The sequence below is a fragment of the Leopardus geoffroyi genome, chromosome B2 (assembly GCF_018350155.1).
Source record: "Leopardus geoffroyi isolate Oge1 chromosome B2, O.geoffroyi_Oge1_pat1.0, whole genome shotgun sequence".
Taxonomy (NCBI): domain Eukaryota; kingdom Metazoa; phylum Chordata; class Mammalia; order Carnivora; family Felidae; genus Leopardus; species Leopardus geoffroyi.
In genome coordinates this window covers 31,091,715-31,107,353 of record NC_059332.1, presented here as the reverse complement: position 1 = coordinate 31,107,353, position 15,639 = coordinate 31,091,715, and the positions used below count along the sequence as shown (strand labels likewise).

General features: G+C 53.1%; 3 protein-coding genes across 9 annotated transcripts; 1 reads left to right on the top strand and 2 right to left on the bottom strand.

The window, feature by feature from the left end:
* Positions 1 to 166: 166 nt before the first annotated feature.
* RNF5 (ring finger protein 5) lies at positions 167 to 2,368 on the bottom strand. Of its 3 annotated transcripts, XM_045497815.1 has the most exons (6): positions 2,139 to 2,368; positions 1,173 to 1,191; positions 965 to 1,077; positions 800 to 854; positions 607 to 724; positions 167 to 500 (listed from the first exon to the last, which is right to left on the bottom strand). In XM_045497815.1, the coding sequence occupies exons 1-6, from the start codon at positions 2,276 to 2,278 to the stop codon at positions 403 to 405; spliced, it is 543 nt and encodes a 180-aa protein (XP_045353771.1). In that variant the 5' UTR covers positions 2,279 to 2,368; the 3' UTR covers positions 167 to 402. The 3 variants fall into 3 exon arrangements, with proteins under 3 accessions (XP_045353771.1, XP_045353770.1, XP_045353772.1); XM_045497814.1 differs by having other exon boundaries at positions 965 to 1,191; positions 2,139 to 2,337; XM_045497816.1 differs by lacking the exon at positions 1,173 to 1,191 and having other exon boundaries at positions 2,139 to 2,237.
* Positions 2,369 to 4,783: 2,415 nt separating this feature from the next.
* On the top strand, positions 4,784 to 12,120 carry AGPAT1 (1-acylglycerol-3-phosphate O-acyltransferase 1). Of its 2 annotated transcripts, none has more exons than XM_045497810.1 (7): positions 4,784 to 5,062; positions 8,905 to 9,113; positions 9,331 to 9,464; positions 9,758 to 9,933; positions 10,070 to 10,165; positions 10,291 to 10,363; positions 10,878 to 12,120. In XM_045497810.1, the coding sequence occupies exons 2-7, from the start codon at positions 8,914 to 8,916 to the stop codon at positions 11,060 to 11,062; spliced, it is 864 nt and encodes a 287-aa protein (XP_045353766.1). In that variant the 5' UTR covers positions 4,784 to 5,062; positions 8,905 to 8,913; the 3' UTR covers positions 11,063 to 12,120. The 2 variants fall into 2 exon arrangements, with proteins under 2 accessions (XP_045353766.1, XP_045353765.1); XM_045497809.1 differs by having other exon boundaries at positions 4,800 to 5,062; positions 10,310 to 10,363.
* Positions 12,040 to 15,620, bottom strand: EGFL8 (EGF like domain multiple 8). Of its 4 annotated transcripts, none has more exons than XM_045497806.1 (9): positions 14,685 to 15,620; positions 14,107 to 14,233; positions 13,774 to 13,896; positions 13,562 to 13,671; positions 13,368 to 13,463; positions 13,090 to 13,260; positions 12,937 to 13,016; positions 12,701 to 12,854; positions 12,040 to 12,432 (listed from the first exon to the last, which is right to left on the bottom strand). In XM_045497806.1, exons 2-9 carry the CDS (start codon positions 14,205 to 14,207, stop codon positions 12,347 to 12,349), a joined length of 921 nt encoding a protein of 306 aa, XP_045353762.1. In that variant the 5' UTR covers positions 14,208 to 14,233; positions 14,685 to 15,620; the 3' UTR covers positions 12,040 to 12,346. The 4 variants fall into 4 exon arrangements, with proteins under 4 accessions (XP_045353762.1, XP_045353763.1, XP_045353761.1 ...); XM_045497807.1 differs by having other exon boundaries at positions 14,691 to 15,620; XM_045497805.1 differs by having other exon boundaries at positions 14,727 to 15,620.
* Between the last annotated feature and the right edge of the window lie 19 nt (positions 15,621 to 15,639).

Sequence of the window (15,639 nt, the reverse complement as noted above, 5' to 3'; positions counted from 1 at the left end):
GAGAGAAAAATTAAGTTAAATCAACAAGGGGAAAGTAGGGGAGAGTCAGAGGGAGACTTGCCCATCTTTCAACACCAAATCAAGAAATGTGGGGGGAAGCAAAGGATCAGTAGAGAGAAGAAACAGAGAATCAGGATCAGTAGAGAGAAGAAACATTCTCTTCTGTCTGTCCTCCCGTCCCAGAGCTGGGAGTTATGATGCTACTCAGTGAGTTCAGAGCAGAAGGTTCTTCCATATTCTGTCACTCCTCCTCCCCGCACCCTCCTAGAAAGTGGCCAGGGTTGGCCTCAGCCAGTACAAATGGAGTGGTTGGGGAGGAGGGGCCAGGAGTCAGGAAGGGTCAGCAAGGACCCCCAATACTGATTCTCCTCTGGCCGGAGGTGGGTAGGAAGGAGACAAAACTCAAATACTGAGCAGCCAGAAAAAAAAGAAGATGGCGAGAAACAGGAACAGGGAGTCCTGCCAGCTGGAGGCCGAGTGACCCTGTCCCAGATCCACACCTGTAGGAGAGAGGAAAGCTGTGGAAGAAGCATCCACTCCTACGTTGGGAAGGGGACTGAGGGGGTTCAGAGGGCTCCCTGCTAGGAGCTGAGGGAAGGCTCTTACCTGTACCCCGACGCAATGGATCATGGGTGTTGAAGACGGTGGTGAAAAAGCCAAAGGGAAAAGCACCAACACCAAATGAGAAGTGAAAGCCCCCGGTATCACCAAATGACTGGAATCCCTAGGAAGGTGGAGAAAGTCAGAGGGGAACAGGGCAGGTCTTTGCAAGGAAAGAACACAATCAGACAAGACTCACCCCTCTGCTCTCCGGAGCTGGTCGCTGGCCCTGGGGGCGGGGTGGAGTTTTCAATCTGAGGAATAGGAGAGGGACTAGCAAGAAGAAGTGTTCTCTCCCCTTCTACACCCCACTGCCAGGGCAGAAGCCTTCCATCTTCCCTCAGCACCAGCCCCTCTCTCTCACCTGGGGTCCTGGGGCTTCTGGCTCCCTCGACCATAAAGAGGGACAACCTTTTCTCTGCTGATCCCAGCTTTACACACTGGGCATTCTTGCCGCTCTGGCCGTGTCTCCAGCCACTGGGGGAGAAAATGAAGTGGTTTCCAGTATACAGCAGGGTCTTTGAACTCCTCAGACCTCCCCATTTCCCTCTTCATCTCCTCTGAGTACGCACCTGATGAAGACAGGGCCAACTGGATGGGGGGGAAAAAAAGAAGGTCAAACCAGCTACAGAAAAGAGACAAGGACCCAACCTCATAGAGTCCCATCTCACCCCCTCTCCCAGGTACTACCTGCTTCTTTTCCCATTTTCTGCAACCTCTACCATGCCAATCTGGCCTTCCTTCTTCTCTGATCTTACAACATCTAAAGCTATATCCATCCTCAACATGCTCAACCTTTTCCTCTCCCCAAACACACAAGACACACACACACACACACACACACACACACACACACACATACCCATCTCCTCCCTTCTCTGCCTTTCGACTTAGTTTCCAGTTCTTTTCAACCACAGCTTTCCAGATCTCCTCTTTCAGTCCCAGCCCTGTCCTTGGCCTTATCACTCCCAAACCAGACCCCCTTTTACTAGCACCTTCTCCCACTACTCCTTTTCCTCTCTTCTAGGCTCAATAAAGTCCCTATTTCCACAAACCTTTAACTTCTCAGGGTTGCTCCTTCAGTGCCCTTGTCCTCAGGTTGTCATACCACTGCTTACCAATATCTCATCTGAATGGGATTCCACATCCCTAGGTCTCAACCTACTCAAGCAACGTGTGCCACCCCTAACCTTTGAGTCTAACCTGTACAGCTAAGACCCCTCACTTTCCGGGGTAAGATAGCTCGGGTCTCGCCTGTACAGATGTGCTGTCCCCGCCCTACCCCCGGTCCGGCCCCACTTCTTCTTAACACACCATACCTCTCAGCTCCTAGTTCCAATGACTCTCCGTTCTATGGGTCTCCTCTGTACAGACGTGACTCTCTTGCCCACACATACTCAAAGAGACATTAAGTCCCCTTCTCGGGCCTCACCTATGGGGACGTGACCTCTATTATCTGTATGATTGTATGCCACCCCGCCCCCAGCCTCCCTAGTATGGAGGTGAGCCCCACTTTTCTCCCACTCCCGGATTCTCACCAGTACAGGTGGCCACACACACTGACCACAGCTTCGCGAGCAGTCTCCAGACATATATTACATTCGAAGGTCGCGCCCGCCCCGCCCCGCTCGCGGTTTGGCCCTTCGGGGCCCCCGTCCTCCTCCTCCGCTGCCGCCATGGACTGTTCTGTTTCGCCTTTACGTACCCCTCAATCCCCTCAAAAACACACACACACACGCCCCAACAAGAAACCGCCTCCGGCCCACGATCTTTGGGCGGGCTTCAAAGTTTTCTAGGCACTATTGGCCTGAGTGCCCGCCAATCACACAGTTCAAAAGAAAGGATTGGTCCAAAGGTAGGGGTGGGGTTTGCGCAGTCCCGCCCTTGCACAATGATTATTGGCTGATACAGTCTCAGTCAGTATGCAATGCGACGGGATTGGTAACAACTCGATACGTCCGGTGGCCCGACCCGGGGGAGCTTTATTCGTCTGAGTAACTGCCAATCATAAGCAAAGGCCATAAGCAATTGGTTCGGGACTACACAGGCCTCGCCTACTACAAGTCCCCTTTCTTTCCTTCACTTCCCCTTTCAGAGAATGTCCGGATTCCTATTGGACTTTGGAGCTTAGGGCTCCAAAGCCCTTGATTGGCTGGAACTCGATGGAAAATGGTGGTTAAGGAAAGTGCGCATGAGCTGCAGACGGCGGGAAGAGGTGGGCCAATCCTGTGAAGGTTAAGCCTTCTCTGGTCCCACCCCTTCACCTCTAGCTTGTCGCCATGGTGACTGCTCTACGATTGGCGGGGTTTGAGGTTCAAAGACTTTGGCTCGGCCTCATCCGGGGCCTCCGGCTGTGGTCTCTCCAGGCTGATTGGGCCGTTTCTTTCACCTCTGATTGGCCGAGATCGGAAAAGACGGCGAAGAGCTCGGCAAGAGAGCAAGTACTAGGGTCTCAGGGTTCAAAATGGCTCCGGCCTCCTTCGGTGACGTAGAGAGCAGAGCTTGGCTTCGCCCCTCCCTTTTAATGAAGAAGGGAGCAGAACTGGGATCAGCTCGACGTTTGGATTGTGCGAACACATATTTGCGGAGCTGGTGTTAGCCCATCTCCCTCGGCTGGAGGACTCAGCCCGCTCCTCCTTAGGTGATTTGCAGAACAGAACTAAAGGCCCACACCTTTTTAATGTGACACAGTATGACAGAGTTAACCTCGACTCCGTTTTAAACCTTAAAAGCAGGTTTTAAATCCTCTTTGTGAGTGGGTACCGAGGGGGCAAGGCACGCCCCTTTTCGGGCGATCCGAGGCGGAATGAGGTTAGGCCCGCCCCTTCCGTCCTATAATGTGTCCCGCAGAACTGGGGTCTTCCTCCAGGGTTGGACCCCTGGCACTTGGGCAAGGTGCTTCAGAGCTTGGGCATATTGTACGAGTTTGGGTCTTTTCTACAGTCATTGACCCTCACTGTGGCCCAAGGAGCAAGAACTAGGTAACAGCCTTCCCACTCCCAGTGTTCTTTGCATCCTCTACCTCAGGGAGAGTAAATTCAAGCAGGGCGAAGGTGTGTCTGGCAGCGGGGACAGACACAGGCTGAGGGCAGTACAGCAACACCCAGATAAAAGGTCCCACGTGACTCAAGTGAGGCATGGTGAGAAGTTGGGAGTTCCCTAGAGGAGGGCGGGGGAGGTTAAAGTACCGGAGGCCTGTCAAGGTTCAGGAAAAAAGTTACAGAGAGGTGGAAACAAGGAGAGGAGTGATGGATGATCTTGGTAAAGGGATGTGGAAGTATGGGAAAGAGGAGATCGAGGGCTGGAGAGGGAACAGATACATGGCTACAAAATTAAGGAGGCATGCTCATCCCAGAGTAATCTAGCATTCTCATTTTTTTTTTAAAAAGCAACCCTAATGCCCAGTTTTCATTGGAAGAAAAGATGCACCCAGACTCTGTGTTGGGGAGGGAGGCTGTCTCACATCGCCTCAGTGACTAGGGAGACTGATAGGAAGGAACTAGAAAAGAAAAAGTACTGAGGTTAAATAAAGAGCATGGGAGGACAGGGGCAGGGAGAGGGCCTGAAAGTAAGTATCCCTTCTCTTTAAAGACCAGAGAGGCGTCTGGAAGAGGGAGCCGGGATGCTGGGAGCTAATGCGGGAAGGGGTGGGGAGAGCAAAGGTCAAAGAGAACCGGTAGAGAGCTGGAGGGCCAGGTGAGGTGAGATGGGGCCCTTGAGAGAAGACAGGTGAAGAACTCAGTGCTTGGCATTTAGTAGGTGCTTGAAACTACCTGGAAATGAATGGGGGACAGGAAAGAGGTTTTTGGAAAAGAGTTGGAGGGAATAAACAGCGGATAAGGGAGTTAAGGAGAAAGGAAGAAACCCAGTGAAATTTCCAGGAAGAGGAGACCTGATGAAGAAGGAATGGGCAAAGGAAGGAATACAGCACCAAGGGACACACAAGCCGTGTGTGCTGAAAGGGAATTGGAGGAAAAAAAGGATGCAGCTGGAGCCAGAGAAGGCCAGAGGCGGAGGCAGAGCCCAGCGGAGCGCTCGCGGGGCGGAGCTACCAAGAGCCCACTGGTCGATGCGGCGAAAAGATGCGTGGGTCCCTGGGAGTCGATTGGCAAAACAGGCCGCCCATCACCGCCCTCTACTTCCTGGCCAGCCCCGGAAACCGGCAGGCGTTGGGGAGGGGTAGGGGGGGGATAGCGGCAACAGCAGCCCCAGCCCTCAGAGAGACAGCAGGAAGGGAGGGAGGGAGGGAGCTGGGGGGACAACCCCCCCACCATTCCTACCGCAATGGGCCCAGCCTCCCACTCTCACCTCCCCTCCATCGGCCGGGGCTAGGACACCCCCAAATCCTGTCGCCCCCTTGGCACCGACACCCCGACCGAGGCAGAGACAGCCACCCGCCACCACCGCTGCCGCAGCCTGGCTGGGGAGGGGGCCAGCCCCCCGGGCCCCCCACCCCACTGAGGTGGGGGCGGGAATGGGATGGGAGGAGGCGGGAGGAGGGTGCCGAGAGGGACTTGGAGGAGGGGATGGGGGAGAGATTGGGTCTGGGAGGCGGACTGGGGAGAGGGTTGCTGGGGAAAGGAGAGGGGCCCTGAGAGGGAGGAAGGATGGAAAAGACACGGCGGAGACCCTGCGAATTTGGGATGGGGGTGTGGACAGGGCCCTGAAGAGGGAATTCCCGACACCTTCCCCAATTCCTTTTCCTGCCCTTTGGCCCCACATGACTCTTGGGGGGTTGTGGCCGGGAGAAGGCGGTTTATTGCCCTCCTTCCCCCAGCAGAATTTGCTTCCTAGGAATGCCCTCAGACACCTCTGTTTCCATCTAGGCACAGGACCTTTCTCAGTGGCCATCCACACTGGGCTAGATCCTTACTGACACACAGATGCTTTGTGGGGGGCCATGTTTTCTACACTGAATCTGTGTGCCTTTGACATGTTTAATGGCTTATGTGCGGCTAGCTTCTCCCTATGCTATCCATGGACTGTGGAGAGATGATGTGTTATTTTCCATCAGAATTGCCCATTCTCATATCTTATGTCCATATCTCATGTCCAGTCTTGACATTGTTCAAATGTGTGAGTTTTTATATATTGCATCTATTATGTGGTTTCATGTTTCTTGCACATTTTATGCTTTTGCGTGTTTACTTTTTGCGTGTAAAGGTTACACCTTCCTTGTTTTGGTTCGTATGTTATGTCCATGATCCTGTCGTATGCAAGTCTTCATGTGTGGTATCCTGTGGTTTAGTTCACTAGTGCACACTCATGATGTGATCAGATTGGCCTGTTTGCTGCATGTTTTCCCAGTCACGGTTTACACCGCACATACGCATGCTCCTTCGCATGATACGCTGATGTGACATGACCGCAGCATGTGTGCTTCTGGTTACACACTCTATTTATTTAATAATTTTATTGACAGTATATTTTGTGAGTCATATGCCCATTAACCCATATGGCACTTCACAGTGCTTATAAATCTTCTGACATTTCTGCTCCTGAGAGGGTCACTTAATGTCACGTACTAGAGAGAAAGGTAACTGGGCCTCCATGTCCCCAGAGAACCATTCCCATATGCCTTACCTTGCTGACCTTCCTGGTCTATGTCTTTTCACATACATTATCTCTCTCGTGGCTGTGTACAGTCTGTGTTCATGGAGCTCAATGCATGCCTCAGGTCAACCCTGCTGTGCACATTATCTGTCCCTCACTCTTTTTGCACTGTTGGCATGTATTTGATGACAGCAGCATCTTTCCCTGGTGGCATGTTAATCCCCATTCTGTATGTTTCTCTTTTGTGTGAGATGGGATGTACCATCTTGATTGTTGTTGCCTCCCTCAGTGTGACCATATAGTGTATGTGTATATTCACAGTAGGTTACCGTTAGGCTTTTTGTTGTGTTCATTGCTTTATTGATGACTTTTCTTTTCATAGTTAATAGTCCTCAAGAGTGTAGCTATCTGATTCATGATTGGCTCTGTCATTAATTATGACAGGCTGTGTATACAGCCTTATAATCTGTTCAGCATGTTTATTGAGCACTATCTCCTCCTTCTGTCCTGGGTATTGGGGAAATGACAGAGTTCCTGCCCTCAGGCTGCTTACAGACTGGGGAAGGAAACAAAAATGAGCAGTTACTTACACTGTGGTGTCAAGATCAGTGGTTCTCAAACTGATGTGCACATCAGACTCACTTGGAGGGCTGTCCCTCACTTGGGGGAGTTAAAATACCTATTCTTGGGCCTAAGGCCCAGAATTTGATTCAGGAGATCTGGGGTGAGGTCCAAGAATATGTATTTCTACACTTTGAGAACCAGTGATCAAGATAAAAGTGTAATGAAAACTCAGGCCAGGAGGGGTTCAAGAAGACTTCCAAAGTGTGACGCTGAGCTGGGTCAGGCAAGTGAAAGGCAGAAGGGCATTCCAGCCAAAGGGACCAGCCTGTTCACAGCACAGAAGCATGAAAGATCATGGTGTGTCTGAAGAACTGAAGTAAATCAATTTGGAGCAAAAAGGACTCTTGTGGGCATGTGGCCAAAGATGTAAGCAGAAGTCAACTTGTCGAAAGGGCCTTTTAGAAGACGGAGAAATGCTCAGATTTGTGTTACAGAAAAATCTCTGTGGTTGCCATGTGGATGACGAATTGGAGGAGCAGAGTTAGGAACCTGTCGCAAATAGTCCAGGGGAGAGAAATGCTGGTCCAGACTTACAAGGGCAGTGGGATAGAGCAAATCAAGGCCTACAGCTTTAGAGTTGGCAGAGTCTCCTGTTTCCTCTATTGCTTCTGAACCTTCACTGGTTGGCAATGGCCTTTACCTTTGAACACAGTCCTTCCTGTCATTAGAAGACAGTGACTGTAGCCTTGCTGAAAGTGACAGGTATTTGCTTGAACACCTTTTTGTGACTTGTGACCCTGCCCCCAGCAGTAGGACAGAGTGGAGGAAGGAGGAAGAACCTAAAAGGCAGGTTCTGTGTGCCTGCACCTCTTCCTCCTCAACTCTTTCCTCTCCCAGGGCAGATGGTGTGAGTCGCTTTTACTCTCTCCCCTCTTTCTTTCATTTGGTCAGGCCTTAACATATTATATACCTGCCTGACCAGGTCGCCTCCGGTGTCCCTGGAAGGGAAAGAAGGAGGAGTAAGGGTTTGTTTGCCTGCCTGTGGAGGCAGGATTGATAGAGGCAGCAACTCCTGGTATGTCCATGGGTTTATCTGGAAACAGGAAGGGGAGGGAGGTTGGACACCTTGGTGGAGAGGGATTTTTCTAGTTATGCATTTACTTTCCTTTATCTGTTACTGGGTGTTATTGTAAGTTTGCATGTGTGTGTCAGTGGGTCAGTCTTCGTATGACTGTGTGTTTGTGTTTTTGTTAGCGACAGAGCCTTTATTCTTGCCAGTCTGCCCTTGAGAATGTCTGTGGGTGTTTTGTGCCTTTCACTGTATTTGCTGTCTGCTGTGTGTCCACCTGTGTGCATACATACTGGCCGCAGCATAACTGTGGTTAGGAACACAAGCCACTTAGGTTTCAACTAGGAAGTGCCTCTTAGGAGCCATATCACCACAGGTAAGTTCTTTAACCTCTCTGGGCCTATCTCCGAAAAATGTAAATTATGTGGTTCATATTTAAGGTTAACATAGTCTATAGATCAACCCTAATCCAACAGATATATAATAAAAGCCACGGTGTAATTTTTAATTTTCTGGAAGATACATCAAAACGTAAAAAGTAACAAGGTGGAATTAATTTTAATAATATATTCTATTGAATTCAGTATCCAGAAAGGTTGATTTCAAAATGTAATCAATACAAAAGATTATTAATGGGATATTTGACATTCTGTTTTTCATTCAAAGTCTGAAATCTAATACATATTTTACACTTCCAGCACAATTCAGTTCAAACTAGGCCACATTTCCAGTGCTCGGTAGCCATATGTGGCTGGTGGCTACTGTATTAGACAGGTATAGACCATCCTAAGACCCTTACCAGCTACAAGTGTTTGTTATTGTTATTGTTGTCCTATTATCACATGTCTGTGAGTTGTGGGTGTTCATGTGTCATGTCTCTTGTCTTTGTGAATATTTCTGGAGGCTTCTGAGAGAGGGCTGGGTGAGCAGTCCCGAGCTCCTGTTCCCACCGCCCCCATCCTAGAGAAGCTGTCTGGGCAGGTTTTGATGGGAGCCCTGACCCCATCCTGTGTCTCTGGCCCTTGTCCTCCTAGCTCCCCAAACCGTGCCTTCTGTGCCTTGCCCGTCCCATTCCCCTCCGGGAGCGAGGCCCACTGTCTCTTGCCTGTCCCCTGCAGGTGGCCAGAATGGAGTTGTGGCCGGGGATATGGCCTGTGCTGCTGCTGCTCTTCCTGCTGCTGCTCTTCCTGCTGCCCACCCTGTGGTTCTGCAGCCCCAGTGCCAAATACTTCTTCAAGATGGCCTTCTACAATGGCTGGATCCTCTTCCTGGCGGTGCTCGCCATCCCTGTGTGTGCTGTGCGAGGACGCAACGTTGAGAACATGAAGTGAGGGCCAAGGGGTTTTGGGTGATGAGAGAACCTAAGAGTCTGAAGTGAGCAGTGGGTGGGGAGGTTGTGGGATGTGTAAGGAAGATGGAGAGGGCCCAGGGACAAGGAAGGAGAGAGAACTGCAGATGCCCAGAAAGGCAGTGGCGGGGGGCGGGTGAGGCGTGCTGATGGACATCAGTGGGTCCTGCTGGAACCCCTTGCCGTGACCCCACAGGATCTTGCGTCTGATGCTGCTCCACATCAAATACCTGTATGGGATCCGAGTGGAGGTGCGTGGGGCCCACCACTTCCCTCCCTCACAGCCCTACGTCGTGGTCTCCAACCACCAGAGCTCACTCGACCTGCTTGGTGAGACCCCTCGTAGGGCATTCCTCCCCCAGTTATGCCCTTCCCCTTTCCCCAGAATCTCTTCTGCTAGGCCTCCGCAACTCCCCTTCGTCTGGACATTGCTCCCTTTCCCTTTCCCCCAGTCCTTCTTACCCTCATAAGTAGGCTAATATGTACTTAATCACCCCATCCTCCTCAGGGCTTCCCGCCCCCTCTCCCCCATCTCCATCCTTAAGAATGTGGGGGATGGCCTGTTTCCCATGACACTTTACCTCTACCCTGATCTTCACTCCCACCCCCGACCTTTGCCTTAGGGATGATGGAGGTACTGCCAGGCCGCTGTGTGCCCATTGCCAAGCGTGAGCTGCTGTGGGCTGGCTCTGCTGGACTGGCCTGCTGGCTGGCAGGAGTCATCTTCATCGACCGGAAGCGCACTGGGGATGCCATCAGTGTCATGTCTGAAGTTGCCCAGACCCTGCTCACCCAGGACGTGAGTCCCCTGTGGCAAAGGGGGGTGGCAACACTGGGGAGTAGAGCAGGGCCAGCGGCCCTCAAAGGTGCATTACAGCCTCATGACCGTTTTCGGACCCCTCTGTGTATGTCTTCTTGACCTCTGTCTTCCCCAGGTGCGGGTCTGGGTTTTTCCAGAGGGCACGAGAAACCACAATGGCTCCATGCTGCCCTTCAAACGTGGCGCCTTCCACCTTGCAGTACAGGCCCAGGTAATTACTATTTCCCCCTCTGCTACTGAGCCCCCAGCTTCCACCATTCTTTTCTTTCTTGGCAGAGGTTTGTCATGGGGGCCTTGGAAGGGAACTGTGGGCTGTTTGCTTTTCCCTTTCCCCAGGTTCCCATTGTCCCCATAGTCATGTCCTCCTATCAAGACTTCTATTGCAAGAAGGAGCGTCGCTTCACTTCGGGTGAGGGCTCTGAGTAGATCTGGGGCTGGGGGTGGCTAGAAAGGCCATGGGAGAGAGAGGGTAGACATCCCCATGAGACAGGAGGATTGGTCAGTGTCAGAACTGAGATGTCCAAAGGATCATCCAGTGACCCCACATCAACTAATAAATATTTATTAAGCGCCCACCATACCCTGCTACATGGGTAACACTTGATCCCTCCAATAGGGGCCATTACTGCCCAGAGGGAAAGATAAGACCTGTGTGTGCAAAGCTGTAATAACACTTGGCAGTAAAAGTTAATCCTAGATGATGGGGGCTGGAAGGGTGCTAAGGAGGTGTCCAGACTGGGAAGGCTTTGTGCAAGAGGGCCTTAAAACAGATAGCAGCTGGCAAGCAGAGGGGCAATTGTCCAGGGTAGGGGGAAGAGAACTGAAAGGTTGGGGAGGGAGTAACAGGAGAGCTCAGGAACTGGGCCCTGCCTGTGAGCAAAGGCCTAGGTAGACAGCCCATGATGGTGCTCACCCCCTCCCAGGGCGATGTCAGGTACGGGTGCTGCCCCCAGTGCCCACAGAAGGGCTGACACCAGATGACGTCCCAGCTCTGGCTGACAGAGTCCGGCACTCCATGCTCACCGTTTTCCGGGAAATCTCCACTGATGGCCGGGGCGGTGGTGACTGTCTGAAGAAGCCTGGAGGGGTGGGCGACGCCCGGCTCTGAGCTCCCTTCCCATCTACCCCCATGTTCCTCCCACACCTACCAACCCAGTGGGCCCTGAAGCAGGGCCAAGCCCACTTCCTTGTTTCTCCTCTCCCCACTGTTCTCCTCTTTGGAATCTTCAATTTCTGAAGTGAATGTGGATATAGCACCGCTCCTTGCCCCTTCCCAGTTCCCCCCATGGACTCTCTTGCCTCGGTGCAGTCTCCACTCTGACCCCCACCCACCTCCTGTGCCATCTTGTCTTTGGGACGGTTGCCTCCCCTTCATCTCCAGTGGCTCACCTACACAAGGGTGGGAACACACCATCCTTTCCCCAGGGGACCCTCTTCTTTTGTGATCTTCTCTCCCTCTCCACCCCACATTGGCCAGTGGACTCATCCATTCTATGGAACAATACCCTACCACAAGTCCATGGATTCAGTGGACTTATCCGTTTGTGAGGACTCCTCACACTGTGGCTGGAAGCAATGCCTGGAACATTCCTGGCTTATCCTGGGAACACTCCTCAGCACCCTCACCCTCCCTCCCATGGAGCCTCCTATCAGTGGAGGCTGGACTCTTCTCACTCAGAGGTTTCATCCTGCCCATACCCAGGTGCCCAGGGGTGAGCATACTCCTAGATGCCAGTTTGGTCTCCACATTTCTGCTTCCCCCCATCCCTGTGGTACAGTTCTTCAGTGGTCCTGGCCCCAACCCAGTCCCCTGCAGCCCGGCTGTACCATTCTAACCAGACACAAGGGGAAGAGGCAGACATTAGGTGCTGCACTCACTTCTGCTCCCTGGGAAGTTGGGGAAAGGAACTGAACCCTGGCTGGAGGGGATGGGAGGGCTTTTAATTTATTTCTCTTTCTTTTGAGGCTTCCCCTCTCTGAGCCAGTTTTCATTTCCTCCCTGTGGCATTAGCCACTCCTGCCTCCCACCCCAGACCTGTGCCCACAACTGGGAAGGTGGGCTGGGAGCAAAAAGAGAGGGTGGGACCCAGTTTTGTGTGGTTTTTATTAATTATCTGGATAACAGCAAGAAACCCGAGAATAAAGATTGAGAGAGAGAGAGAGAGACCTGGGCACTTTCTGGCTGCATTTGTTAAGGCGTTGAAGTGGTTCTCGCCTAGGCCACCTCCCCCAGCCAGAATACTCAGGGGTGGGCCCAAGGCACCCATCTTTCCCCCTTGCTTCAGCTCTCATAAGTTTCCATCACTCATTGCTCCTTAGTGGCAGATAACCTTATCTTCACTTCCCCAGCTGGCCAATCCCAGAGGATTAGTGGGGCCAGTTTCTGTATAAATTAGGGTGCAGGGGCTCTGGAGGGGTTCCTTATTGGCCGCCGATTGAGATTGAGGCCTGGGCCCAGGCTGTTGTCCTCACAGGAGCCTGGTGAATGACAAGGAGGCAGACACATTGGCTGTGGACTTCTGGGGCTGCCAGGGCACTGGAGACACTCTCACCCAGCAATAAGTGGACTGGGGACAGGGTACCAGAAGAAGGGGTGAAATATGGGTATCTGAGGACAGTATGCGGAGACTGAGTGTTGGGGAAGGGTTTGGGGAAAAGAGAAAAGTGAACCGGGGAAGGGTGTCCGGGAGAGCTGGGGGCAGCTAATGGGGATGGGGATTCAGCAGAGAAGGGCATGAGGACTTACAGGCACCTAGCCTCTCCTCCAGCAGCAGCACTTGGTCGCTGAGAGACTCGATCCTGTCGCCACGGCCCCATAGCTCTGCCACCTGTTCCGGCTGTAGCTCTTCAGGTGGCATGGGCAGCATGGCTCGGACCCAGGCCCCGGCCTGACCTGCCCACTACAAAGGAAGAGACGCTTCAGAGTGTTGGGGGTGGAGCACACCCTGCCAAGAGGGGTTGGACCCAGGCACCAACATTCACCTGCTCCAGCCGCTCCAGGCGCCCTTGAAGCTCCCAAATCTCCTGTCTCAGGGCATGCTCATCTTGTTCTGCTTCCCGAACTGGGACAAAAGAGGGCATGACCCACTGCCCAGTTGAGTGCAGGCCCTCACTGCCACCCATGCTCCCACTCACCTGCCACACTGAGGATGTTGGCACCAGTTGGGGGCTCTGGGGCGCCCTCTGTGCAGGTGCGCCTGTCCAGACCCAGCACCAGGCCTTGAGGACAGCCACAAGTGAAGCTGCCTGCGGTATTGAGGCAACGGTGCGAGCAGAGGGCAACACCAGCCCTACATTCATCCACGTCTAGTTATGGGAGAGAAGATGGGGGCTGAAGGGTGGGGGCGAGCTGGCACCCCAAAGGTATGAGGTCCCGGTGCCACTGTATGGGGGTGCAGGGCGAGCTGACTCACCCACATGACAGTGCTTCCCACCCCAGCCTGGGGCGCACTCGCACTGCTCTGGCCTAACGCAGACGCCTCGGTTCTGACACGGCTTGGCACAAATGGCTGTGGGCACAGAAGGGTGGTTCAAAACCAGACCCACTGCCTGCCTCCCCAGCCCTGCAGAGCACCCTGACCCCAGGCCTGGGAAGACCCAGTCTCACCATCACAGGTGAGGGCCCCTGGATGCCGCTTCTTCCAGCCCTGGCAGCACACGACATGGGTCTGCGGCACCTCCCTCCTCACCTCCCTCCACGCCACACGGTATGTGGTCCTGGAACATAGACCCGGCTCTGAACATTGCTTTATGGGTTTTGGTCTGGGTTCTTGAATTTCTTCTTGAAAGACTCCAGAGTCCAGCCTCCCTATCCCTCACCTGTAGGTGCTGCAGATGCGTCTTCCATCACACACGGTCAGGTAGGGCTTATACACTGGTTGGCTGTAGGACTCGTTGTAATGGAGGGGGACCACGAGCATCTGCCTGGAGCAGACCCCCTGGCTGCACCCATGCCAGAGAAGGTAAGACACATTCAGTGACCTGGGAGCGGTCAGGAGTCCCATTTCCCTTAAGTCTCCACTGAGGCCCTGCCCTCCCTGGAGGTGACCACCTCACCCCCATTCTAAACTTCATGGTTTTGTCACCTGTTGACGCCCCACCCCCAGCAGGTTTTCTGAAGACCTCACCCCTGGACCCGCCCCCTGTCATCACCTCTCTTTGAGGGATCCGCCCTTGGCCCCCTGGACTGACATCAGTAGCAGGAGGAATGAGAGTCCGCCTAAGAGACTGCACGGTTCATCCCTGGACCCCATGATTCTCCTTGACTCCAAACTGCAGGCTGCAGGCAAGAAGAGGTTAATGGAGGCCATTCCCCTCTCCCATAACTTTTCCAGCTCCAGCCCCTCCAAAAGCAGTCTGCTAGTGCCTTCTAAGGGAGTTAGTACGTTCACTTGTACACATTTGCACTAGCCACCAGGACTGTCTATACCTGCGTGTACATTTAACACGACCCCTTCATCCAGCACAGCATGGTCCAAGCATGCATCATGCAATTGCACACCCCAACACACTCCCTCCATCTTCTCTACACACACACTCTGCCCATAACCTTCCTATCTGTAACAAACCCTCTTCTATCTTAATTTTTCTACCTTCAAAGTCTCAGATATTCACCATTACACCCCCTCACACCCTGCACACAAACCCATGCACCTGGAAACTGCACCTTAAACACATTCCTACTAGCCCACATACCCACACCCTCACTCCTACCACACTCCCCAACTCACACTCACGCTAAGGCTCATTCCCCGTTGACACTGTCTCCCCACCTGTCTTTCCCTCTCTCCCGGAGACTTCCAGCAGACCAGCCTCAGCAACAGCAGCTCAGACTGGTGGGCGGGTTGGGCAGGCTGGAAAGGAGAGGAGGGGCTGGGCCAGACAGAATCCTCCCATCCCTGCCCCCTCCCACAAGCCTCCTTCACAGCTCCTGCTTGATCAGCTCCATGGGGTCTAATCGCACTACCTTCACCACCACCCCAGCAAAGGGCCCCCTAGAAGTAAATTCCAAACTCTTCGAACCCCCTTATTTCTGGACTCCCCAGATTAGCAGAGGCTACCAGCTCTGTAACACCACCAGTACCCCTGGCTCTTGACACACCCCTCAACCCAACACAGACTCAGGGAGAACTGAGGAACAGGGAGAGAGAGCTGGCAGAGAAAAACAGGGTCAGGTCATGGGAGAAGAGGCAAGATTCAATGAGGAAAGAAAGGAGGGCAAATCGTCACAAAGGGACAAGGGGGGGGGGGGGGTGGGAAGCCCATGGCACTAAGGGGAAATTGCCCCCATTTGATGATGACATTTGTTAGGGCCTGGGGGTGGGGGGCAGAGTTGAGTCAGCCACCGCCCCCCATACCAGAGCAGACAGGGCCCTATTGTCTCCACCAAAATTCCTTCTTTTAAGGAAGAGGAGGCTCATTGTCCAGCCCCTCACCCAACTCAGGCCTACAAAGGTCGAAAAGGGGTGCAACAAATGCCCACCCTGACCCTTAGCCCCCTCGTCTAGCCTGGGGGTGGCAGACGCATTCCACCCATGAGGCTAGGGCACAAACCACTGAAGCCCTGGGCTCAGCCCCCCAGGCTTAGGCTGGAACAGGAAGAGAATTGTCCTCTGCAGGAAAGAACCCACAGAGAATCAGGAACCCACACAGAATGGGCATTTAGAGAGCGGAAACACCAAGGGG

What these genes read in the sequence shown, in the direction of transcription:
- AGPAT1 (XM_045497810.1), top strand. Translation starts at nt 8,914, where the DNA reads ATGGAGTTGTGGCCGGGGATATGGCCTGTGCTGCTGCTGCTCTTCCTG. An exon ending in GAGCTCACTCGACCTGCTTG is followed by an intron (nt 9,465 to 9,757) that starts GTGAGACCCCTC and finishes CCTTTGCCTTAG; the next exon opens with GGATGATGGAGGTACTGCCA. An exon ending in AGACCCTGCTCACCCAGGAC is followed by an intron (nt 9,934 to 10,069) that starts GTGAGTCCCCTG and finishes TGTCTTCCCCAG; the next exon opens with GTGCGGGTCTGGGTTTTTCC.
- EGFL8 (XM_045497806.1), bottom strand. Translation starts at nt 14,207, where the DNA reads ATGGGGTCCAGGGATGAACCGTGCAGTCTCTTAGGCGGACTCTCATTC. An exon ending in AGGGGCCCTCACCTGTGATG is followed by an intron (nt 13,464 to 13,561) that starts GTGAGACTGGGT and finishes CTGTGCCCACAG; the next exon opens with CCATTTGTGCCAAGCCGTGT. An exon ending in GGAGGAGAGGCTAGGTGCCT is followed by an intron (nt 12,433 to 12,700) that starts GTAAGTCCTCAT and finishes GTCATTCACCAG; the next exon opens with GCTCCTGTGAGGACAACAGC.
- RNF5 (XM_045497814.1), bottom strand. Translation starts at nt 2,192, where the DNA reads ATGTCTGGAGACTGCTCGCGAAGCTGTGGTCAGTGTGTGTGGCCACCT. An exon ending in CAGAAGCCCCAGGACCCCAG is followed by an intron (nt 855 to 964) that starts GTGAGAGAGAGG and finishes CCTATTCCTCAG; the next exon opens with ATTGAAAACTCCACCCCGCC. An exon ending in TCCATTGCGTCGGGGTACAG is followed by an intron (nt 501 to 606) that starts GTAAGAGCCTTC and finishes TCTCTCCTACAG; the next exon opens with GTGTGGATCTGGGACAGGGT.